Source organism: Oryza sativa, chromosome 3 (assembly GCF_034140825.1).
Source record: "Oryza sativa Japonica Group chromosome 3, ASM3414082v1".
Lineage (NCBI taxonomy): Eukaryota > Viridiplantae > Streptophyta > Magnoliopsida > Poales > Poaceae > Oryza > Oryza sativa.
The window spans coordinates 34,287,653-34,312,500 of record NC_089037.1 but is presented as its reverse complement, the minus strand read 5'-3'; the positions used below and the strand labels follow the sequence as shown (position 1 = coordinate 34,312,500).

At 43.4% G+C, this 24,848-nt stretch overlaps 5 protein-coding genes and 1 long non-coding RNA gene across 10 annotated transcripts in view; all 6 read right to left on the bottom strand.

The window, feature by feature from the left end:
• The window catches only part of LOC136355706 (uncharacterized), a 2,303-nt gene extending 1,116 nt beyond the window's left edge, over positions 1-1,187 (bottom strand). Inside the window, exon 1 of the long non-coding RNA XR_010739979.1 lies at positions 852-1,187. This is a non-coding gene — a long non-coding RNA (uncharacterized lncRNA). The remainder of the gene's footprint in view (positions 1-851) is intronic.
• Positions 1,188-1,561: 374 nt separating this feature from the next.
• Positions 1,562-5,634, bottom strand: LOC4334445 (probable GTP-binding protein OBGC2). Its single transcript, NM_001418818.1, has 9 exons — positions 5,004-5,634; positions 4,818-4,909; positions 4,092-4,175; positions 3,454-3,531; positions 2,957-3,157; positions 2,729-2,836; positions 2,438-2,512; positions 2,120-2,319; positions 1,562-2,003 (listed from the first exon to the last, which is right to left on the bottom strand). The coding sequence occupies exons 1-9, from the start codon at positions 5,593-5,595 to the stop codon at positions 1,919-1,921; spliced, it is 1,515 nt and encodes a 504-aa protein (NP_001405747.1). The 5' UTR covers positions 5,596-5,634; the 3' UTR covers positions 1,562-1,918.
• Positions 5,635-6,716: 1,082 nt separating this feature from the next.
• Positions 6,717-11,794, bottom strand: LOC4334444 (chromatin remodeling protein EBS). 2 transcript variants are annotated; one of them, XM_066308188.1, is made up of 6 exons: positions 11,594-11,792; positions 9,116-9,225; positions 8,877-9,019; positions 8,139-8,207; positions 7,507-7,642; positions 6,842-7,221 (listed from the first exon to the last, which is right to left on the bottom strand). In XM_066308188.1, exons 1-6 carry the CDS (start codon positions 11,667-11,669, stop codon positions 7,195-7,197), a joined length of 561 nt encoding a protein of 186 aa, XP_066164285.1. In that variant the 5' UTR covers positions 11,670-11,792; the 3' UTR covers positions 6,842-7,194. The 2 variants fall into 2 exon arrangements, with proteins under 2 accessions (NP_001405748.1, XP_066164285.1); NM_001418819.1 differs by having other exon boundaries at positions 6,717-7,221; positions 8,877-9,225; positions 11,594-11,794.
• Positions 11,795-12,864: 1,070 nt separating this feature from the next.
• On the bottom strand, positions 12,865-15,068 carry LOC4334443 (protein RTE1-HOMOLOG). Its single transcript, XM_015773338.3, has 3 exons — positions 14,885-15,068; positions 13,631-13,884; positions 12,865-13,491 (listed from the first exon to the last, which is right to left on the bottom strand). Exons 2-3 carry the CDS (start codon positions 13,862-13,864, stop codon positions 13,111-13,113), a joined length of 615 nt encoding a protein of 204 aa, XP_015628824.1. The 5' UTR covers positions 13,865-13,884; positions 14,885-15,068; the 3' UTR covers positions 12,865-13,110.
• A 3,393-nt stretch (positions 15,069-18,461) lies between these two features.
• Positions 18,462-19,128, bottom strand: LOC4334442 (uncharacterized). Its single transcript, XM_015775424.3, has one exon. The coding sequence runs from the start codon at positions 18,987-18,989 to the stop codon at positions 18,744-18,746; it is 246 nt and encodes an 81-aa protein (XP_015630910.1). The 5' UTR covers positions 18,990-19,128; the 3' UTR covers positions 18,462-18,743.
• Positions 19,129-20,322: 1,194 nt separating this feature from the next.
• LOC4334441 (probable myosin-binding protein 6) lies at positions 20,323-24,294 on the bottom strand. 4 transcript variants are annotated; one of them, XM_015775422.3, is made up of 4 exons: positions 23,938-24,294; positions 22,425-23,435; positions 21,074-22,325; positions 20,323-20,678 (listed from the first exon to the last, which is right to left on the bottom strand). In XM_015775422.3, exons 2-3 carry the CDS (start codon positions 23,389-23,391, stop codon positions 21,109-21,111), a joined length of 2,184 nt encoding a protein of 727 aa, XP_015630908.1. In that variant the 5' UTR covers positions 23,392-23,435; positions 23,938-24,294; the 3' UTR covers positions 20,323-20,678; positions 21,074-21,108. The 4 variants fall into 4 exon arrangements, with proteins under 4 accessions (XP_015630908.1, XP_015630905.1, XP_015630906.1 ...); XM_015775419.3 differs by having other exon boundaries at positions 21,074-22,328; positions 23,938-24,281; XM_015775420.3 differs by having other exon boundaries at positions 20,323-20,696; positions 21,074-22,328; positions 23,938-24,250.
• Positions 24,295-24,848: the final 554 nt, after the last annotated feature.

Sequence of the window (24,848 nt, the reverse complement as noted above, 5' to 3'; positions counted from 1 at the left end):
CATCAAAATAATGCTCTAGCCACTTCAAAGTCCAAAAGGAACAGCGCCGTGGCTTCGACACGATTGTGACCCTTGGGGCTTTGTACATTTAGAAGGAGATGAACAATCAGGTGTTCAATCAATGCAATCGAACGTGGCCCAAAGTGGTTGCGGCAATGGCGCAGGAAACTGTCCTCTGGAAGTTTGCCCGACCTTGGTCGCAGGCGCTGCTAGCTTAGTTCTCTAGGTTGCTAGGTCATTCCTTCTGTTTTCACGAGAATAGGCTTAAGCTTTCCATGTTTTTCTTTTTTATTTCCCACCTTATGTTCTGGCTTTCGGTTTGTTCTTTCCATTGTTTTGCTCTCTGTAAGTTTTATTTCTCTTAATACAAAGGTGCACAATCTTTTTGCGTATTTTCGAAAAAAAAAGCATTATTTAATGTGTGTGTGTGTGTGGTCGTGGGGAATTTAAGTTCATGTCGAGGTCATGCAACAAAAAACGAACGAACGCACGCACCATAGTAACATAACGGAAATATCAAATACCCTATAAAAGGCCAATCTTTAACATATCTTGTTTTACCAAAATAGCCTACTTCTGATAACAATGTGAATGTCTTATGCACGGGCACTATAATGAATTGTATGTCGTAGAGAAGAAGACTTGAACATATTCAACCACACATATTAGTTAAGAAAAGTTCATAGTTTTATTTATGATTAGCAAGGAATCTGATTTTGGGGGAAGAAGCTCAGAATCGCAGATTGGTAGACACATTATATTTTTTTGGAGGAACAGAAAATAATCCAAACGTATAAAGCATCGACTTATCTCGATCAATTGGGAGATATATCAACGAGAAGAAGGCATACCGTGCGAGGTGACTCGAAACCGCCGGAAGAGAAGAAGCGATACGGCGAGAGCGGCGGCGGCAGGGCTTCCCGGCGGAGGAGCCCGCCATGGCTAAGCAACCTTGGCGAGATGACGGTGGCCGCCGGCTTAGGCTGTAGCTGGGTGAGAGCGCCGGGTGCCGATCCTACTCCTGCTCGCCAAAGAGCGAACAAGCGCCGCCGCCATGGTCGCCGGCGATCGAGATCGATGCTCCTCCCCGTTATTCCCCCCTCAAACTCCTCGATCAATCGATCGATCGCTATGAATAACGTGGCCGTTCGTGTTAGTCGGAAACGAAGTCGTATTGTATTGGGTTAATTGAATCCATGCAATTATAAATTTTATGGTTTTAAAATATAATATTACTATTCACTTATTTGTAATTATGCCATTATAATTTCACAAATATTGAAGATATGCCACTACATACCCCTTCATTGTATTCTCTTAATATTATAGGACCAAATTGCCCCTGTCTTCTTCCTCCCTCCCCCTCATTCTCCCCACCTTCTCAACCAATCTCATGTTCAGTTGTTCACCAGCGCGGGGCGTGGGGGCGAAGCTCGGTTTCGGCTTATAAGCCAACAAACAGATAACGGAATTCTCCGTAGGCAGCAGTAAGTTCAGACTTCAGACATGAGAGAACAGAGAGTATGAAGCAGATTCAAGCAGAGAAAAGGCGATGGAGTATATGCATCAAAGCTGCTTGCTTCATTACGTGCCAATTGGATCGTACACAAAAGGGTCTAACAACACACAGAACTATCCTTTCCTATTCACACGCGTCTGCTGACTGGCATTTCGTACCATCTTCTCATACATTTTTGAACGAATAATTTTTTTTAACGAATAGCATCTTCTCATACTGATAAACTCCCATATCATCACACTTTCTGATGGTCATTTTCATGCTTCATCAACCGTCGAAATTGCTGCAAACCAAGGGAACCCTGTTGTCCTTGCAAGAGCCGAGCTCGATCTGTCTCTGCTACTTGAGAACTTGTCTATGGTCTTCGTACTAGCCTCTGGTATGCTGGCTGACTTCCATTCATGGCTCAGGTAACCTGTGATCAAAACATTTTCTCAGGGCTGCCCTAATCTCCTTTAGCATCTCATCGATTCCGATGTGCTTCCTGCAGAACCACGACCGTGAGTTCAAAGGGAATGATAGTAAGATCATGTGAGGGATGTAAAACGGTTTTCGAGTAAAAAGAACATGCATGTAGTTTGGTCAACTGAAGAGACATACAGTACACTTGCACCAACAACAGCTTGAGGTCTTGGATAGTCCCGAAGTTCCTTTTCACCACCTTCAACTTTAGTCTCTGATGAGGTATTATGTTCGCCTGTATTTCCGTTTAAACTGTCTTCGCTTGTATTGTTACCATCACATTCTTCACAGCCTATTGAGGATATCTCAAAAGCCAGTGAAGATAGCCTGTCTTGGGCCTACAAGTGGGATAAAAAGCAAAGCGTAAACAGTATGAAAACCGAGCATGCCAAGAGGCAAAATTTTCATCAAGGGATTATAGTAGAAATAGAAAACCACAGGCTTAAGGTACAATACCTTAGGAAGATCAATCTTATTCAGAACCACAACGTAAGGTCTCTCCAGATATTGGGGGTTATACATCCTGAGTTCCTGTAAATAGACATTCACCATTCAACACACATCTTGACTTGAGAAACAAAACATAGACAAATATTCAATTATACTGACTAACTACCCATATACAAATGGCTGATAAGATTCTACCCAACTAATATAAAGGACTATCAAACTTCTCTGGCATAGTGTGCACGACTGTTCAAAAAAAAAAAAAACAAAAGAGCTATTATGAATGAAGGAACTTCTTACTTCTCTAACAATCTTATAATCATCCACAGGGTCATCAGCAGCAGCATCAACAACATGGACGATTACTCTAGTTCTCCTTAAATGTCTCAAGAAATTGCGACCAAGACCCTGCAATGTAATATTAAGTCAAGTGATGATGCCAAAGAAAATAATGAGGGGAAGCAACATGGCTATTGCAAAGAAACATTTTGTATGAAATAAGCAAAGTGCATAAAAGTAAAAGAGCACCTTGCCCAGATGAGCACCCTCAATGAGACCTGGCAAGTCTGCCAATGTTGCCTCTGAGGAAAACTGCAACGCCCCTAGAGCAGGATCTCCACCAAGACGACCAAGATTTGGCATTAATGTAGTGAATGGATAATCAGCAATGTCTGGTCTTGCAAGTGTTATTGCTGATAGAAGTGTTGACTTTCCAGCATTTGGAAGTCCCTGAAAATGCATGTAAGACATCATGCAAACAATGGCGACTGCAATGAAATAGCATAAATAAAGCCTAAAAAAAGGAATGTAAAGCATCTAAACCCATGTATGATAATCACAACGTAGACCTTTCCAAACCAAATTCTTCCAATATCTTGAAATTTTCTTATGTATGGTACATTATTTTGAGCAAGATTCTTGTGTACGATATATAAACTACTAGGAATGATCTGAACACTTTCTTGTTCCCAAAACTGTGAAGCAAGACCAAAACCATGAGAAATATAGAATAGAGACACACATACCACAAGACCAACGTCTGCAACCACCCTTAAGATTAACTCCAAGCTTACTTCCTCACCAGGCTGACCATGAATTAACACCTACACAACAAGAAAAGGACAGAGCGAATAAAAAATATGATGAAAAAAGAAAATGAAAGCTATGGAATTCAAATGCATGTAATCGTTTGAAATCCTTTGGATTATCAAAAACCATCATGCTGATACAATCACAGAGCGATGGATACCAGCAGTTCAGTACTGTTAAATAATCTGCACATGATTGTTGGCGTTAGTGCTTGAGAATCTATTAATGTCTTCTCACTATCATTCATTCACTAGTATATGTCGTGGAAGTTTTGACAAACTTGAACATAGCTTAATGCCATCGCAAGAATCAAGAATGCAAGTAGCTGCAGTGTGCAAGGAGCCAAGAAACTGAACACAATCAAGTCAACTAGCTTGCAAATTGCACTATTTTCTCTGATAGACCCATTATACAAGTATCTATGTGGAAACTACATTAACAGAAACATGAAACTATTTGCTCCAGCTAATCCTTCACAAAAACTTTAACGATCCAACTAAAACAGGCTATCGGTGAAACAACATTAAAGCTACCATCAATTCAAATCCCGGTGTATCATAAGGTAACAAATTACCCTGTCACTAACATCACGCATGATATTAGGTGATAAAACCATGGCTTTCCTCCTTCTGTACTCAGGCACATCGATCAAGCTTATCTGCAAAAATAAAGCCCGACTGTAAAGTCATGACAGTATCATTCAGTGCATAAATATTTGTAAAAGTAGTAGGTGTACTTTAGTTGTAGGAAGTAACAATTTATAAGATCAGTCAACTAAGTTATGTACGCCAATGAATCATCATGATTACCATGCTTCAGTTAACTGCCCTAATAGAACAATGAAGTTTCTAAAGAACTGCTCGAGGTCAGATACAGTTCTGTCAAGTACCAACTATATTTATTAACGACTGGCAAAAATCAAGTTATAATATTTGATATAGAATTCAGCAGATGTTTTGGCAGTTTACTAGATTTTTTTTTTTGTGGGGAGTTTACTAGAATTGAAACTAGTACATCTCAAAATGTTCATATGGGATGGCTACCGCCCAGTTTACACCTTTGTGTAGAAATAAACATTGAAAAATCTTAGCATGGTAGCGAAAGCTTATTAAGCACCATTGAAAGATCTTAGCATGGTTCTGACTTGTGCCATCTCCAAATTATAAACGCAACTCAAAAGATTAAAGACATCAATCGATAGAAATGTTCGCTAAGCACAGCAAAAAATTTGGGAATTTGAACTACGAATTCAGCCCTCCTCTTGAATAAGCATAACGATGGTGAACAACTAGCAACTCACCCCGCCTTGTCCACCCCTAGCAACAATAACTTCATCACCGGGATGAGCCAAATCAGCAAGAACAGCGCCTTTCTTGCGCTTCACAACAGTACCTGCAAATTCGATGCGGCAGATATTAACCGAAGAAGACTTTACCATCACAGAGCAAAATGCTATGCATTTCCAACACCACCAAAATCTACAAACCTACAGGCACGGGTATCCTGAGCGTCTCCCCGGCGAAGCCATTGTGCATCCGCGAGCTCAGGGTTCCGGTGGCGCCCACGTTGCCTCCCCTCTTGGCGCAGTATCGGGCCTTCTCGTGGAACCGGAGCAGCGTCTCCTCCGCCTCGTCGGCGTACACCACCACATCGCCGCCGTGGCCGCCCATCGGCAGCGCCACCGACCCGTCGTAGTTCCTCTTGTACGACACCTTCTTCACGCCGCTCCTCTTGCCCTTGTCCGACCTGCGGCGGGGGGATTTGGGGGCGTCCGTCGAGGGGGAGGCCGGCATGGCGAGGACGGCGCCGTGGCCGCCGTCGCCCGCGCGGACGGTGACCACGGCGTGGTCGAAGTACTTGTGCGCCTCCTTGGACAGCGCCGCCGCCGTATTCTGCTGCTGCGGCGGCGCCTCCCTGGCCCTGGTCGCGCGGCACGCGACGTTGTTCCGCCTCCGCCTCGTCGCGTGTAGCTCGGGGAGGCGAAGCGCGGGCCGCGCGTCGCGGTGGGCGGCGGCGGCGCGGTGGGCGCAGGCCGCGGCGTGGGAGGAGGGGAAGCGCGGGTGGAGGAGGAGCGGCATGGCGCGCGGCGCGGTGGCGTCGCTGGCTCACTGGCGGTGGCGCGGCGGTGTGCCCGGTGGAGGAGACGATAAGCCGCGGAGGCGTAGCGCGTGGCTGCGAGGAGGACGTCGGCCTAATGGGCCGTGGAGTTGGCCTGTCGGCTCGGCCCAGCATGAAGAGAGCGGCGGGCCCGGCAGCAGGTTGGGCCGAATATAGGCCGTGGAGCGCGCAATTTGTGTTTGGGGTAAGTCTATATCGGCTTCCTCATTTCATGTCTTGCTCTTGAATCTTGATCGAACCGCATCCCTTAGGTGGTAATCTTTTCTCCTGAAGATTAAGATTAAGTTTTTTTACATAAAATGAGGTGGTATTCACGTATGATTGATTGAGTTTTCATTATTACAAACTTGAAAAATAGATTAATATGATATTTTAGAGCAATTTTCATATAGAAAGTTTTCGCACGAAACGCACCGTTTAGCAGTTTAAAAAGCGTGCCACGAAAATCTAAATCTTCATCGGAGAAAAGAACAGGACCTTAATCGCCATTCAAAACAGATATCTAATGTAAATTTAGAATTTTTGGCCTTCGTGTATCCCTAGAATTTTGAGGCAATTTCGTTTTTGCCCCTATTTCAATGTTCAATATTGATTTTGCCTATGTTTTTTAGGGTTTTCGTTTTTGCCCCTATTTTTTTAAACAAAACAAACGTTTGCCCCTATTCCGATAATCTTGCTAGCAGTGTTAAATGTGAGGTAAAAAGACAAGTATACCCTTAGATATTTTCCGGTATTTTTGTACCACTTTCAAATTTGACCCAAATTTTGGCACACTTTCACAAATTTGGACAATTAAATTACTGCTATAGTATGGCATCAATAGATTTATATTTTGATTATGCCAAAAGTACGGAAAAATGTCTAAGGGTATATTTGTCCTTTTACCCCCCACATTTTAACACCGTTAACAAGAATTAACATAATAGGGGCAAACGGTTGATTCATTTAAAAAAGTAGGGGTAAAAACGAAAACCCTAAAAAAACAGGGGCAAAATCAATATTACACATCAAAGTAGGGGCAAGAAGAGCTGGTAATCGCCCATTTACCTAACATTGGAGACCTTTTTCGGGTCAATTTTTTCTTTCAAATACAACTTTTCAAATATCAAAACCAGGAAACAGAACGAACATGAACTGATGAACCTCTCAAAGTAAAAAAGAAAGGGAAAAAAAAGAACGAACATGGAGACGACGAACAGAGAGGCAGGTAGCAAGTCGTCAAGGTATTATTGATGGACAACAACACAACCACGGTAGGTAGTGCCCAGTTTCATCTATCATCATCGCTTATGAGTTTATGACCAAGAGGGAGTTTGATCCCTTTGCTCGAGCTAACTGACTGACTGACTCCAAGCTAGTACATGCGACGACGCTACGACGACCATGCAAACGATGCAAAAAGAAAACACTGGTAAATATGTACACAGTACACTGGTCACTGGCTGCAAGCAGCCTTGCACAGGAAGAGAAGAGAGAAGATCTAGAGGAGTGATGAGGCTTTGCTCCCCACAGAATTGTTACATCCACTTTGGAGGTATTGAGATTCTGTCTCCATGGCATCACCTCCGCCGTCGTTTGGACTGCACCTGATGCAAGCAGGAGCATATGGATGAGCAAACATTGGCAGAAATGAGGAAGATTGCATTTGTAAAATTGTATGATATGAATTGATCCACTTCAGTGGCATTGTCAATTTTGTGCAAATTTTAAACATCTGACATGGGTTATGTTCACTGCAACCTCCTGACATACATCATATATGTAAGGCGCCCTCTGGTTCAACTTCAATTAGAATTAGATGATCAGAACTATAGATATTCATCAGTACTGTTGGTGACGCGCCAAAGTTTTCATCAGATTACTCAGTTTACCTTTTCTTCAGATTGCACAGTAGCACCATTGGACTTTTGTAGATCCTTTCCATTTTCAGCAATACAGCTTTTACAGTAAAAATGCTCTAGTTTCTTCGCTTCTTTGATGGTTATTTCAACACAGGAAGGATGAAACCTGCAGGAAAATATTTTAGAACTTCAACAAGATACTATGAAATTGCTAAGTGTAAACTCAAGAGGTTTCTCAGGTGTATATTGGATATAGTTCCTCAGTTTTCCTTTTGTTCATTTCACTTTGACTTTATGAGTTCCATTACTTCTGTAGTCCGTACACATACTTGACATAAAACAGCCATAAATGAATTACAGCATGCGCCATACTGTCCACAATGGACCATTATACTTGTGAGGAGCAATACTGTTCTTTTTTCTAATGTTCCACAAGTATTGACTTTAGTGGAGCTATTCTAGCCTGCAGAAATCCTTATAGGTTTTTCTGTAGAATATATGGTTTGCACATGTGAAGCTTAGCTTCTTCACTACTAATAAGAAACAGGTTTCTAGCAAGACATACACCTAGCTTTACTGATTGCAGTTAATGTAAAGATTTTCTCAGGTTTGGTAACATTCAAAAATACAGAAACTAGTTGAATGCGTCAGCTGTATCTCACCAGTCAGAGCAATCCTCACATTGGATCATAAGGTTATCAGGATTGTATGGCATCTCACATTTGCAAAACCTGTTATGTCAATCAACAACAGATCAAATAAATTATTTTTGCAATTGAAGAATTGAGCATGTGTCATACTAGCAAACAGGAGAGGTATGTCAAGTTTGTCACTACAGGTTGAAAACTTCACTCATTTAAAAGGGTAAAGAAATGCCCAAGCCTTCAACCACTACGCCGATTGATTGCCTACCAATACGTGAGAGCAAATATATGATATGTGCAATCTGAATAGGTAGATCTTGTAACTGCATTCTCCCAATTCAAACAGGCGCTAATGAACAGCACTGAATAATCTAGCAGAACTGCAGAAAATAACGGTTTCAAGACAGACTGTGACCCCAATGGGACTGCTAGGATAAGAATCGACAGGGCAACATATTTCAAGAAATTGTGAATGGTGTAATCAGAGCAACAAGGTGGTAGAAAGATCCCAGACATTAGCATTGGATAGAGGGAGACAATCTGAAAACTATCAAAGCTAGGAAAAATTCAGAAGAAAATCATATGTTAACTTTCTAAAGAAAGCCATAAACCATATAGCAGTCAACAAGATCACAACAGATGAACAGTTTGCTGAAATATCCTGAGTGTCAATAGTTCTTTCTAATGATGCTAGAATATACTAGTAGTAATAAGTACGGAATCATGTCTAACGAATTTGAAGGTTTGGATTCTTACACAGCTATACGGTCAGGCACAAAGCTGCCTGTGGCAGATTTGTACTCAAAGCGGCAAAAGAAGTCCTCAGCGCTGACAGATCGAAGCTTGGTGTAATCTCGAAAGGTGTGGACATAACACTTGCCCTCTATGGTGTCAGCACTCTGCGAATCATAGTGGTCAGAAAGAAATACTTCCTTCGAACCATGGAATGGCCGCCGGCCACCAATGGACTCTTCTGGGCGGTAGTACCACCGCACCTTGATCTTCACTTGAGAGGCTTGAGGTCCTGTTGCCTCAATTTCCTCAACCCTTGCCACATATGGTTTCTTTGATGAGTCAGGTGCCATCATTAGCACAGTATCCCCAGCTGGAACAGACATACAACATAATCACTAAAAGACTATGCCAATATTATTTCCTAATAATTGTTGTACCTCACAAATTACATTAATTTGCTAATATTGGAAAACATTCCTGACAACACTAGAAACTGTTCATACTGAATCAAAGCAATTACATAAAAGTACAAGAAGTGCCTTTCGACAAAAAAAAATACCAATAGTTATATAAGATAACAAGTAGCCAAGATGAGTGTGCTTAATATCGAATGAAGTTGAATGCTGAGTTGATTTTGCAGAATTAACTGTCGGTACTTCACAGCAAGGTTGTCAGTATTCCGATCCATATCCTAGTATCTTAGATACTACGATCCTACCAAGCCGAAACGATACCGATCCCACCAGTATCCTAATTTTCATAGTATTTCGATCTTACTATTCATTTCCACGATGCTACGAAATCTTAGGTAGTATCTTGATTCTACGATCCTACAAAATATTATTTAAAATAATGTGAATAAATATGCTCAAGTTTACATAAAAACCAATTAAATTTATCAAAACCAATATTATATGCTTTAGTTTATACAACATATTATATATTTATATAAAATATGTACTTTCTAAAATCTGATAGTATCTTGATAGTATGGTAGTATCCCAATACTATGATACTACGAATAAAAAACGATCCTACCTAGCATCTCGATATTGATTACCTTGCTTGAATTCCACCATAAATTTTAACTTGCAAGAACTTTTTTGTATTTAAAATTTAAATTTTGCAGGGAAATAAATAACTTCAGTCTTCATCTCACTCCAAACCAAAATGCTAACTTGGTTAACCCAACAAGAAACTTGGATTTATAACCAGGAGTACACCATTGCTACGTGGAAGCTTATACATAATCAAGACTACCTCCATCAACTTAATTCTTCCATACAATCAGATGTTACATAAGCAAATAGGTAGAACAAGGTTATCAAGAAATGTGTCTGATCACGCAAATCAATAACGTAAACAAGTATAGTTAAACACAAAAATCTAAGCTTTGTGATACACAGACAAGGCAGGCTCTGGGCCTAGGCAGGTTGTGCGACCGCCTAGGGCCCAGGCCGGTAGAGGGCCCATCACCATCATAGTCCATCAGCATCCCAGGATGACCTAGTTAGCCGGTTAGCCCAATTGCAGTGATGTCGTTGCCACGTCGATTGGCAGGGAGGGAGGCACGCCACGCACGCAATCGAGGATCGAGCCCAAACCATCGATCAAGGGCGAAACCGTGACGCGTCGGTTCATTACTTCGTTCTAGATCCTCAGCGTTTTCTCTCCTGATCGCGATGGCCGACAGGTGACGGCGCCACAGCACGACCGTGACTTCACGATCTAGAGTCCGGCAACATCGTGGCAGCAGCCAGCCGGATGCTCTCACGCCCGACGCCCATGGCCCATGCCTTGCCCGATTGTCTCATCGTGACTCGGATAAGGTTTTCACTTCTTCTGATCTTCTCAATTTTCATTTGCATCTATTTATTCCTAAAATTATGTTTCGGTTTTGTTTTGTTCTTTTTGTTATTTATTTTATCCTATTTGAGCTATTTATACTACTTCGTTTTTGCACGGGTTTCTTTTAGTTGTCTATTGTACTATGTTTTTTAAAACTAAGCCCATTATACTATCAACACTATTTATCGAGAATAAAATACCAAATTACAATTTTCAACTACGTATTATTAATCATGTTATTTTAGAGAATACATGGTTACAAGTAAAAAAATCCTTAGGGCCCGTAGCACAGAGTTTGCCTAGGACCTTCGAAAATATAGAACCGGCCCTGTACACAGAGCTACCGTCCTAATCAGCACATAGACTTCTTTTTGCAGGTTGTCCTAAAACTAAAGAAGATCTAACATTTTATAGGTTCAAACTTGAGATAGAACTTCCATCTATACCAATATCAATACCACTATATAGGAATGTAGCATCCATGATGTCCCCCGCAATCTATCCGCTATACCGATATCAATACCTCTATAGGAATGTAGCGTCTGCGATACCACCCGCAATCTATCCACTATAGCGATATTAATACCGCTATAGGAATGTAGCGTCCGCGATACCACCCGCAATCAATCCGCTATACCGATATCAAAACCGCTATAGGAATGTAGCGTCCGCGATACCGCCCGCAATCTCGCCGCTACCCCGATATCAATCCGCTACCACTCCGCTAACACTATTTGGTACCTTTGGATGAAAGTATAGATTCTACCACCAAAAACCTAGATTTAAGATCTATAATCGAAGCCAAGCTAACCTATACACGCACCAAAATTTCCCCCAAAACAACAAAAACCTAGATAAATAGATAAAAGGATCAAGAAAGGGGTCCTCACGCTTGATGACCCCGTCGGGCCCCTTGATGGTGAACGACTCCAGCACCCGCTTCTGCGGCTGCCGCGTCTTGGCCATCCTACGCGGCGGCGGGATTGGAGCCTGGAAAGGGGGGGGAGCGGCGAGAGACGGCGAGAGCGAGAGGATGAGATGCAAAAAAAATCTTCCCCTTTTTATTTCCCCTTTGAGCCGAAATGCTTCACGCGCTCCTCTCCTCCTCCTCCCTTTTTCTCCTCCTCCGCCTGCTTTCACTCTCTTCCTTTTCTGGTTTCCTCGGACGCGAACACGGCCACCGGTCGGATCGGACGCGCCGCGACGGGAGCCCACTGGATCGGTGGCTTGGCGCGTCCTCAGCCGTTGGATCGGCTGGGGTGGAGTTCATCCTGGCCGTCCATTTGTTACGGTCGGCGCGAGAGCTTCTAGATGGTTCTTGGATAAGGACAGGCTGAGAGTGGAACTGTGACTCAGTGGAGGATATCTGGATTTTCAGCTTTGTTGTAATACCCTACTAAAATGTTGGCCGTGTTAAAATCTAGATAAGTTTTGGTATTATCGAGTTCTTGGTAGGATAGAGTTGTATTTGGTTTAAGGTCAATTTAGAGCTAAATTTCAAGTACAACATAGAAAGCATCAAATTGAACATCGATACTGTCAATGATTTGACTTCAAACCAAAACAATCAGGCATGTTCTAACACCAATATAAAGCGGCCCTTCAAGCAAAAGCCAAAAAGGGAGTTCATAGGTTGATTTGATAGGCATAATTTGATAGTTATGGTTTTAAATGGCTCGATATTTTTTTTCCAAATATTGCAGGAATTGAACCGTCCCCTACGAAAATAGGTTAGAACTGAAGTGTTTCCTGCAAATGAAGCATTGAAAAGTTTCCGATTCTACGGGCGCCATTGTTTGGCTGATTATAAGCATGTAAGCGAAACGGCATATTTGCAAATAAAAAATAATATGGGAATAAAACTTTTATATACGTGTTCCTAATGATATAAAAACAAAGACTAGAAAATAAACTACGATAAAAAAAATTCCTAAAATCAACTCCAATTTTAAAGTTGAAAATTAAAATTTTAGCTGATAAGTATAAGTATAAGTATAAGTATAAGCGAAAAGACGAGTCAGTATAGAATTTGATCTGCTGCTTGCGAAATATACTCCATTGTAGAGGAGCATGGGTAATAGACTTGTAAACATAGTTAATGCAATTGAAGACAAACACCATTTCGTACTGACTTCCTGAGCATGGAACAAAACGCAATTCATGCCGCAACCATCTGGATTGATGAGCAGTTCATCAAACCACAAATTCTACTGCAGTTCATAGGTCTCTCCAGTCAAGAATTAACCGTCTGGATCGATGACCAGTTCATCAAGCTACAAATTATATTCCAGTTCATAGATCTCTCCAGTCAAAAATAAACCTTACAAGCAACTATAAAAATTAGAAGTATGCACCCTTTGATCACAAGGAGACCCAAAACCAAGTACAATCCAATATACTACTCCAGCTACAACTCTACAAGGCTCTTGATGCAGTAGGTGCCCACAAGGAACCAGCCAGTCATCACCGCAGCGAAAGCAAGCAAGCCGATCAGGAATGTCGCGCCGCCAAGGAGAGTGCCGATGGTGATCACCAGTGCAAATGGGAAAAAAGTCTTCACCACCGACGCTGTGCTCACCCAGCGACCCCGTAAGAACATCACAGCAGCGAGGCTGACCACATTCCATTTGTCATGGCCGGAGTAGAACAGACGGTTCAGATTGTTCACGACGAAGGAGTGGCAGTTGCAGGTGAACAGGCTGTAGCCCCTGTGCTGGAACTCCTGCACGCCTTTCCTCAGCGCGTCATCCCATGTTGATGCTCCTTCAGGTTCAAGAAGCTTATAGCACTGCAGATTACAAGAGATTAATGTTTGGTGAGTGCTATACATGATTAAAGTATTCAATAATTATACATTACATGTTGATAAGGTGTCACTAGGAGGCGGCAATGAGAGTGATATTAACCACATAATACTAAGTACTAACCTCATCACTGTTTACTTGAATATATCGTGCAACTGCTCCAAACGCGAAGTTATCAACTGATACAAAATTGGGCCCAGCAAAATCCAAAATTACACCATCTTCTCTGCAGATGCCAATGTGACCGATAAAGGGGATCAACCATGAGATTAACGGTAATGGTGTCCATACTATACAACAAGGAAAGCGAGCTCTTCTTGGGTCAATTGGAGCAGGCTGGCTTCTGTCGGTTTCCATCAGGACAGTATAAGCACAAGCTGTTGGAAAAGAGAAACGGGTTAACATTAAATAAAAGTGTCACAAGCATGTTGATAGGGGTGCCGGCAAATACACATCAAAGCATGCTAGGAGCCTAGTAGTTGATTAGTAAACAGTAGTTTATTATCAATATACCATCTTATATAAAGCCTATACATCAAATTTTAGGCAGAGAGCAAGTGCAAGTGCAAGTGGTCAACAGCTTAAATACATTGGTGGAATGTAGGGATGGATTTGAGGACAGCTGCAAATAAAAGAAAATCATACTAAGTTGATTTGTCATCAGATAGATGATAGAACAGAATTAAATCTAAAGGCCAAAAATTTGCTTTCCTCTTAAGTACATCCCAAAACAAAGGCTGATGTTGTTCTCAGAACAGGTCAGGATTCATTCATAATATTTCTCTGGGTTTTCATCTCAGACCGAGTGACTTCAAAAGGTCACAGCCCTTTGAATGGAATAAGTATGATTTACCACTAATTACCTTGTTAGAATTTAGAATTGAAGCAGCTTTTCTTCTAAGGTGATAAGCATATGGTCAGGCACCTAGCAACTAGCATTACTACACAGCCACAAGCCCAGAACAAAGTAGAGGACCCCCAAACCTAAGCCTACAGAAGACCTGCCTGTAACAGAATGATCTATCCTCCACTATTAGAGGCACCCAATATTTCAATGGTTTTGAACAATTAACAAAAAAAATCTTGCACAATAATTCAACATATGGTAATCCGCATAAGTCCTCTATCCAATTTATAAAGGGGAAAACCTACAATTCCATCCTTCAACAAGTACTAGTAATAAACAGATAGAGCAAAATGCAGCATTCTGTTCCACAGTGTATTCGATCCCCTAAAAACTGCATCCTAACCCTCCTCTCTTTTTTACTATCGTAATTGCTTTAACCCACTCGATCCAGCTAAAAAGAGGGAATAATACGCTTCCTCTCTGCAGATTCAGTAATCGAAATATTCAAGTGAGGCAGTAAAATTTTAGACCTGTCCTGGCCGTTGGTCGCCGGTCGCCGGCCGCCGGCAGCAGGCAAGCCCCGACCACGCCTCCTCAGTCTTTTGCGCTCCGGCCAAGGTCGCCGGCGGCGGCTCCCAAACCCTTGCGCGCCTCCGCCGCTCGGCCCCCCTCCTCTCCTCCGGCGGTGGCTCAGACTCGACTCAACGCGATAGCGAGCCCAAGCCGAGCGAGGCGTGGACTTTGATGGACTTTGGTGGGCCTTGTAGGGGGAAGACGAGAGATCGAATGGGCCTCGTGTCTTCGTGGGCCGAGCTGGATAATGGGCCTCGAATCGGACATTATTCCCAGATTTTTGCCCATGACACCCGGGAAAATTCCCGTGGCGTCCACGCGCCGCGGCTGGTAAGAGCAAGATCATCCTTGTCCGAATCGGACTCCGAATCGAACTCCCCACCGGCTACAAATACACCGATCCCCCAAACCCTACACATCCATTGCCAAGGAGGAGAATCCGAGCTCGCGACACAGGAATCCTTCCAATTCGATCGCTAGCTTGATCGCGAGAGAGAGAGAGAGAGAGAGAGAGAGAGAGGGGATCATCCGCTTGTCCGCGGTTCTTGGAGCCGATCTTGCTCTGGTTCTTTGTTCTTGTTCTTGCCGGAGGAGGAGGAGGAGGATCGCGTCGAGCTCCATCCATGGCGATGGGGAAGTACGCGGCGTACGGGGACCTGCTGGGCATGACCGCGAGGGTCGCCGTCAGGGCCTACTCGCACTGCCCCCAGACGGCGCGCATGTACTACAAGCCCCCGCCGACGGCGACGGCGACGACCGCCGCGTCCGGCGACAAGAGGAGCGCCTCCGCTGCCACCGCCTCGTCTTCTCGCTCCTCCTCGTTCGGCGCCGACAATGCCGGCTCGTCTACCGGCGCGGCCGCGTCGCCGTGCGCGAGCACGAAGCAGCAGGCGGCGGCGGCGGCCAGGGTGGCGTTCGACGGCGCGGGCTTCATCCTCTACGGCGTCGAGCGCGCGGCGTAGCGCAGCCGCGAAAATCGCAAGAAGAGCAAGATTAGTTTGTAGTAGTACGTAGCGGATCAAATTCTTTGTGCGATCGAGTTGATTTTGTGATCAATTCGAGTAGTTTCGATCAGTTTCGGGATATTTGATTGATTCATGTGCTCTTGCATTCTTGTAATATTCTGCAAGAAACATGCATGATCGATGTTCAGCTGTTCGTCGGTCTTGTTTTCTGATTCCATGAACAACTAGTGATTCGAATCAATCGAATGCGTAATTCTTCTTCGCTCCCGTGTCTAACTTAATATGATTGAATTATGTAATAAGCTGTTGTGTGGATGTTAATGGTGTCCATGCATGCATGGAAACAAAATCTCGTGTTCTCTTGGAGGTAGAGTATTCTCACATGGCTCTAGTCGAATTAAAAACAAACAACATCTCAAACAAAAACTAACTCATCAAAGCTTATAGTCCAATCCCCTGTCACCAGTGCTCCCTAGTTAGCGTGTTTGGTCGTTCAGTCGTCACATTGTATTAGCGAGAGTAGGCTTAAGTCTTTTTTTCCCTTTCCCCCTTTTTTCCCTATCTCTCTTCTTTGTTTGCCATTTGTATAAATTTCATTTCTCTTAATATAAAAAGTGCGCAAACCTTTTGCGTATTCCCGAAAAAAAAGCATATAGTTCACAAGCACAAACACTCTTCATGCATTGTGTTTCCTCGCCTGCTGATGAACGATTCTCTCTTGGCATATGTAATACGGAGTACTAGCCAGTAGTAAGTAGTAAGAGCATCTCCAACAGACTCTCTAATAGACTCTCCAAGCTAAAATTTAGCTATTTTGATGAAAATATACACTCCAACAGCCTTGCTAAACGAATGGCAAGCCATTTGGCTGGCCAAGCTGGCTTCCCAACTAGCCAAATTTGGCCATCCTCCACGGCTGGCCAAACCAGGTTACCAACCGTGGGCCCCATGCTGTCAGACACTCATTTGCCCTTTTCTCTGTTCCCATGCCCCTAGTCAGTGTGAGAAGCACCGACGCCACCATCGTCATCGAGGACACCATCTTCCATTGCTGCCAAGGTCTCCATCGCCAGCCGCCGCCGCCGTCGTCTGCACCGTCGCCATCCATTGCCGTCGTCTGGAGGCCTCCGGTTCCACCCGACCTCGACTCGGGGGGAGGGGGGATTCGGGCAGCACGGCGTGGATTCGGGAGGAGGGGGCGACCTCCGCCGCGCGGCCTCCTACCTCGTGCATATTTTGCTGGCGGGGTGGATTCTGGGGCAGCGGCGGCCTCCGCTGCCTCTGCCTATGCCTCCCGGGGCCGCCGTCGTCGTTGCCATTTGCCGCCGCCACCATCGCCATCGTTTGCGGGGGAGAGGGCCCGACGGCAAGGGAGGCCGGTGAGGAGCGGATCCGCGTGATGCATCCCGCCGGCTCGGTGCCATCTCCGCTCGACGTTCGCTGTTGTTCGCGGGCCCGCCTCACGTGCCCGCCGTCGCCTTGGGCTCCCACGAGGCGTCGCTGCCGTTCGCCATCGCCTCACGCGCACGCGAGTCGCCGTCGCCTCGCCCGCCCGCGCCTTGCGCGCACGCAAGTCGTCGTCGCCGTCGCCGTCGCCGTCGCCGCACCGAGGTAGAGGGTGCGGGGAAGGGGCAGTAGTACGGAAGGAAGAAAGGAAATGTAGTATAGGTGGGGAAAAAGAATCAGTATGGAAGAAGGGTAGTTGAGGCTGACATATGGGTCCCATTTGTCATAAACTTGTAATGGAGATGATAGATGGGGAGGCTGTTGGAGTAAAAAAGAGTTTGAGTTGTCAAATTAGATGGAGAGATGGCCAAATAAATATTTGGAGAGTCAGATTTGGAGAGCCTGTTAGAGATGCTCTAACTACTTCTGTTCGAGCAAATGATTGCTATGATCAAAACGCAAATGATTGCTATGATCAAAACAGGTTCGCAACTAATGCTTAATGTTTATAATTAAGCTTTAGTAAAGCAATGGTTTGTTGGGTATATATGCACGAATTGTTTATCCATCCTCTCCTCTGAACGGCTGAGTTGTTAGCTGCACATGTACGCAATGAGCAGTACAAGAAAAGAAATACTATATATGTGTCCTCTACATTTCATATTTCACAACAGAAACTAGCTGACAGATTCTCACGACTGAAACCTGATGAATCTGTTAAAAAAAAGATAGTCTGCTTCATTTCCTATGACTCAGTCCGTTCACAAATAGGAGTACTTGCCATTCTTGACTGACGAATTGTTACCAAACAAGATAAGGTGACACTGTAATTAGCAAAATTATAGTATAAACGACAAGTAGTAAAGTAAACTGATACTGCAGTTAAGCAGACTAGCAGAGTAACAGACAACTACGTTGAAATTATTCGACAGAGCGAGCTGCAAATTAAGGGACGCAAAAGCTGTCACCATATGGACCAAAAAAGCCCATGGCCCAGCTGAATCTCTCCATGGGCTCGGCCTTGTGAATCGTGATATCTTGATCTTTGATCTAATTAATCATTTAAAGCGAATTGATCTTGGTCGAAGTAATTAATCATTTAATCCAAACCGGCGAAATGAACTTGCACGAAGCAATTACTGCTGTTTAACCATGCAACAGATAATTACAGTATATTAAACAGGTGATCAATTCACCCGACTTTTTACCTAAAAAAGTTAAAAAAAAATACAACCAAACCAACAGAATTACAGACTCAATTGATCATGCAATCACCTTCAAGCTACAGGAAAGATTAATACTACATGATCGGATGAAAAAAAAATTCACAAGATTAATACAATATCTAATCGTAATTACGCAGCTCAGCTGCACGATTTGATGGCAGCGACGTGCACTGCTCTTGCTAATGGCCAGCGCCGGGAGTGGGAGGGCACTGGCCGCCGACGTTGTTGCCGTAGGTGCAGTTCGACGGCTGCGACGACGCGTTGGTGCCGGTGCCGGTGCCGGCCAGCTCCACCGCCACGGCGGCCGGCGGCGCGCCGGCGCCGCCCACCGCCGTCGGCCGCGCCGCCGTGCTGCTCATCCTCCCGCCACCGGAGGTGAGGAAGATGGCAACAAGAACCGCCGCGAAGAAAGTAACATGCCTCATGGTCGATCGATCAATCGACTATGAACTATCTGTATCTGTATATATATACTTGCTGTTATCTGAATTATGAACAATAAATGAACTATGAACAATCTGAATATATACTTGCTGTTATCTGAACAAGATTTGCAGTGCCTTTTTTGTTGTGTTCTTCAGTTCTTGTGCGTGTATATATATACACGCACGCAGGTGTACGGGCACATGAATGCACGATCGAGCGTGCCTCATTTGGAAATGAGAGAGACGTAATTGGATCGTGGTTTGACTATCGCTAGCAGCCGATCATTCCCTTGGATGCTGGACGAACACTCCACAGGATGCGACTAATTCAGCAAATCTTCTTCTTCTTCTTCAGAGCGAGAAGAAACAGCAAGGAAACTAATGTAATGCGTGGTGAATTCTCATTCCTTTCCTTTTCTCACGTGTCAATCTCTCTCTCTCTCTCTCTCTATCCATCTCTCTAATTTCTCTCTCATCGTTGTGCGCGTGCGTGCATTGTCGTGTGTGTGATTGTCAGTGGGATTGAAGCTGGAAGAGAAGACGTTGTCGGCAAGAGTTTTCAGAGAAACGGTAAGCTATGCACGCACTTTGGAAGCTAGGCCAATTGGAGATAGATTTGGAGTCCACCTGAGAGAAAGAGAGATGTACGTTACGTACGCGTGGCCGCTTGTTTATCAGGTAGAATTGGATCGATCGATTGGATCATGCAACTCGCCTAACACATTGCTCTCTTTCGGTTAATCTGGTCAGCGTGAGTGTCAGATTCAGAGACTTCAGAGCTCTTCGATCTGTAGCCTGAATCTGCGTGTCACACGCGCTGAAACCGACCGGTGCGGCTAGCCGGCTACCTTAGCTGCATGCCAAAATTAAGTTTCGACAAGATGGTATGCCCGGTCAGCCGAAAATCGACCAACCGAATTGTATTAAGAGAGAAAGTCGAGTCGTTTTTTTTCTACCGGGCCAACCAAAGGTTGGCCGACCAATTTCAATAAAATTTAGAGGAAAAAATACGGTAAAAATGTTACAACGACATTACAATGTCGCAGCAGCCAGGGAAGCACCTCATCCAACCAAGAACGAGAAAAGAAAGCCAACCAAATCGAGTCGGTTTCAAAACAACATTATACTGTCGAAGGGCAAAAAGCCCCAAGAAAGAAAAATAAAAACAGGACCCAGGAAACAACTGGCATGTATAATGTCTTCGCCTCCGTCTCTTTGAGCGTGTGTTAGTGGTGTGTGTGCGTATGCGTCATCGGTACAATCACAAAAGAAAAAGGTTTAACGATGCAATGCATGAGCAAATTTTTGCAGTCGATTCTTTGACATTTTGGCCTGATTGACTCAACCTGTCGTCGACTTGTCGAGATGAAATGCTGGATTGTTTGACAATATATACAGACAAGCTGACAATCCCACTTAAAAGTATAAAAAGAAATACATGAAAGATGTGCAAAACTGCAAATTAAGCAAGCACTGAGAAAAGGTGTGTATGCATATTGGTCAATTCTGAGCACTCAAAAAATCCACACTGCATTTGTACAAGGAACACTCCACGCGAAGAGCACGGCGCACTTGCAACGGCCCAAAACCTACCACCACCGCATGACATGACAGCAACCGCCGTGTGCACATGCACATTAGCACATATACAGTCAGCAGCTTAATCCATCACTCTTTACAGTTTACATCCTGCAGCCACGTGGTCAACTGTCAATTAGAGATGATAAGTGATCGGTCAAGCTACAGCTGATAAATTGTAAAAAAAAGAAGAATCAACTAAAAATAATTTATGTGTAAAACTTCTATATTCATGATGTTAGTTGTTTAAAAGTCAGAGGTGAAAAATAGACTACGACGAAAGACTCGAAAATCAACTGTAAATAAATTAAGTTTGAAATTTTAAATTTTGTCTGTGCGACTGATAAGCTAACAGATAAATAATAAGAGGCCATTGAGATGATAAGTGATCCATGTCAATCATGAGAGAGATAAAGAAATCAATTAAGGAACAATCATTGTATAATGTGCCATGAATTTATATAGATCAGTACTTGTGAACTTCTACCTAACTGAATCTGCATTACCTCTGTCAAACGTGTATCCTCTGATGAAGCTTCAGCTAATCACAATCCTTCCAAGTGATCCCCATCTTCCGGAGCTCTCTGAGGCTGCAAGCGATGCCATGGATCAGCTCCTTGCCTTCTTGGCCATTTCTCAGCGAGTTTATGCTGTGCTCTAGGAAGCTACGATCTTCTTCCAGTGCCTTCAGCTTTGCAGTGAGTTCAGAGATCTCATCTTCAAAATTAACCAAGTCATTCTCACTGACCATTGCATAGTACTGACCCTCAGGATCATCTTTACCATTTGTCAATCCCTCTGTACCATTAGATAAGTACCTGAAGTTGCGACCATTTCTTATCACATTGGTCATCTCTGAATTCTCTGAATTGGTCATTTCTGAATCTTCATCAGCATCTTGGTATACATCCTCACTGTTTGTGACATCAAATGTGTCTTCTTTGTCGTCAATCTTTTTCGGGTCGATGAACTTGCCGTTGTTTGAGAATTGGTGGAGATTCTGTCTTAGTTTCTTCAGGTGTTTTGATATATACGCCTTCTCGTCTTCGAACAATGAGAGCGATCGAGCTGTTCTTGACATGCTAGTCTCACATTCCTCTGAACGTGAAATGCGCATCGCGTCGCGTATCTCGTTAACGAGCGATTGGTCTCTCAGCTTGGTCTTGTAGCCTTCGATCTCGGCTTCGAGCTCTTGCACCATGGCAGCCATCTTCTGAAGATCCTCACGGTCGTACTGGCTTTGCTCTTCCATCATCCTCTGATACTGCAAGGTTTCCATCTGCATTGCTGCTTTCTCTTCTTGTAGCCTGGTGATCATGGACATGGTTTGGTTTGTGGCAATGGCTGAAGCATTCCTCTCTTCTTCTAGCTCTTTCCAGAGAAGACTTATCGACTTCCGGTCCAATTCGATTTGCTTCTTCAGTTGATCAACTGTACAATGTTCTTCAGCTTCATCAATGGCCATGCTCTCAGAAATACTACCTGAATAATTCCTGTCAAGAGAGAGTGCTCTAGTGATATTGTTCAGTATGGCTTGCTCTTGTACACCAGGGATATTGATGGCATCATTTGGAGAAACTTGTGACAACAGTAACTGCAGATCTTCATGAGCTTTGAAAGAATCCTTCATTGCAGTTCTATCGGTAAATTCAGCTTTCGGTTCATTCTCCGCGGTACTGGTTTCGGCAGGCTTATCAGTCACTGATAATTCACTGATGGAATCAAGAGCATTGTGCCAAACATCATCTTCAGATTTATCTACTTAAGAAAAGAAAAACCAGTGTCAATACTCTAAGCAAGTGAATAGTTAATCCAACAATGTTTTTTTTTTTAACATTTGGAGAGGATAGTGCAAACCTGTTGTGTCTGAATCTTCGGTAGGATGCTGAACAGTTTTGCTGGAAAAGTCAGTTGACTGAAGATCTGCATTGCCATCAGCTCTGAAGTGGTACAACTCTGCTGAAACTTGAGAATTCTTACTGTCAGAACCACCATTCTGGAGTTGTATCAAGTCAGAGTTCTTAGCCACTTGATCCTGTGCAATGTCATCTGTAGGAATAACACCTGCAAATTTTGTTTTTGGATGGCTCAAAGTAAAATCTTCCTTCAAATTATCAACTGCATCATCCAGCAAGCTAGCAACACCACCATGTTGCCAGGGCTCTGATTCAGAGTCAGAAGTCTTCAGCTCACTATACCTGACAAGACTGATCTCCTCAATAAGCTGATCTCTTGAGACATGTCTAGTATTCACCTCAGTGTCAATGGCACTAGCTATGTTCTGAAGAACCATAGAAGGATATGATTTCACTTTCAATGGGCTTGAGCAACATGAACACAAAATATTAGTAATATCTTCCTTGATAACTGATGCTTCAGATGAATTGTCCAAACTGAAGCTAGGCCTGAAACCTTCATTGCCGATGCCGACACCGAGCTTCCCCGCCAGGGACCGGTATGTCGCAAGGTTCGACTTCTTGTTGGTGGCAAATGAAAGAAGGCAGGACTCACACATGCTGTGGACATCTACAAGCTTTTGGTGAATGTGGCAGAATGCCCATGATGATGCTTCTGCCTTGTGAGAATTGCACATAAGGTCACGGTAGAAGCCTGGTTGCGCCATGCCAAAGACATGATCTAGCCTTGTGCACATTGGGCATGGAGGGTGGAGCTTGCAAAGGCTTGCGAATGTCGTAACGAGATAGGATAGTAGCCCCTCAAAAAGCAGAAGAAGCATCAAAACCCATTCCAGGATTACTGAAGATAGTACAACAAAGAGCTGCTGATATCTCCAGGTTATAACAGTACTAGTTCTTGGAGCCATTAATGTCAATTTTGGATGAAAATTTGTCACTGAATTTATATTTCCTGAAAGATAATATTTTGCATGAGAGCAGCAAAGTATGAGGTTATATCACTAAAAAGTTCGGCTAAAGATTGATATATCCCAGTAAACTACCATTTTGTAGAGAGAATCAGGGTCAAGGGTTTTAGCAAGAATTAGGGTTGCAGCTGTGCAGCAGAACAAGAGAATTTCCTCAATATCAAATTTCCCAAAGTAAAATTTCAGTAAATTATCTTGTACTATTTCCACAACTTACAACTCTGAACGGTCCAAAATTACGGACGAATTATGACCAACTTCCAGTAAGCAGGCAAGATAGCAAGAATGCGGACAATTTTAACTTTCAAAATCATCTACAAAAATTAGCACAAAAAACCCACATGAGGAACCCATTGCATAGCCCAAGCCTCCCATGTTCACAGAACAAAATCTAGTCGGAAATGTAAAGCAAATCAAACTAAACAAGAATTCTCCAATTGCCTCGGTGACTAAAGGAAGAGAAATAAAATGACTCATCTAGCATACCTGCGTCTGAATTTTAGAAGGGATCAAGGATCATTTCTTGTTCTAGGGTAGGAGAGAGGAATGAGGAAAGAAGAAACTGCTCCTCAGATCTCCCCTTTTCCTTGTCCTTGCAGCACTACTCGTCAACTACCAAAGGTACCAATAGACAAATCATAAAATAAGAAATTTACTTTGCATCAATAACTACATTCTTTATCAAAAAAAAAATAAAAAGGGCATAGAAAGAGTTGTCAAATGGAGCATGAATTCGAGATGGGGAGCCTCTCAGAACTCGTCATTACAGGCTGGAAGAGAACAGAAGATTGAAGGGAATAAAAGAAGAGACATGTTAATGTTGATCTTTTCTTTTCAATCTGAAACAGATAGCTTTCACAGTTTCCAACTAAAAAGAGGTCATATTTCGCATCTAGTTTTATTTTCTTTATCATTTCCTTTGTTTTATGAATTAAATAGCAAGCAGAAAAGGCTGTTTAGCTGCAAACAATGTATGCCTTGCGTCAGTTATACTTCATCTCCCCTTTAACAATATCAACCCTGGAAATATTGATATTGGTCCATTTCAACTGAAAATTCATGCAGTTCAAACAGGTAACGATCAAATTTAAAATGAAACATGTCGGTAGATTTACATTTTGCAAGGAGAGCTAAAGTTGGCATGATTATATTCTTTGGGGGAAAAATATGGTGATCATGGACAGTTAAGTACCCCAGTAGCCAGGTTTGGTGACAGTAGTGGCTGAAATGTCCAGCACACCGGCCGGACCCAACACAGGTAAAACTTTGCACTCTTGACGCTGGCGCGTGGGCCCGATTTGGTTATTATAACTTCGTCAGATTAGATTATCCTCTTAAGCGGCCTCCGATCGATGTGTCAGCGACTCCTGAGCATTATCTAGACAAGAAAATTGTCA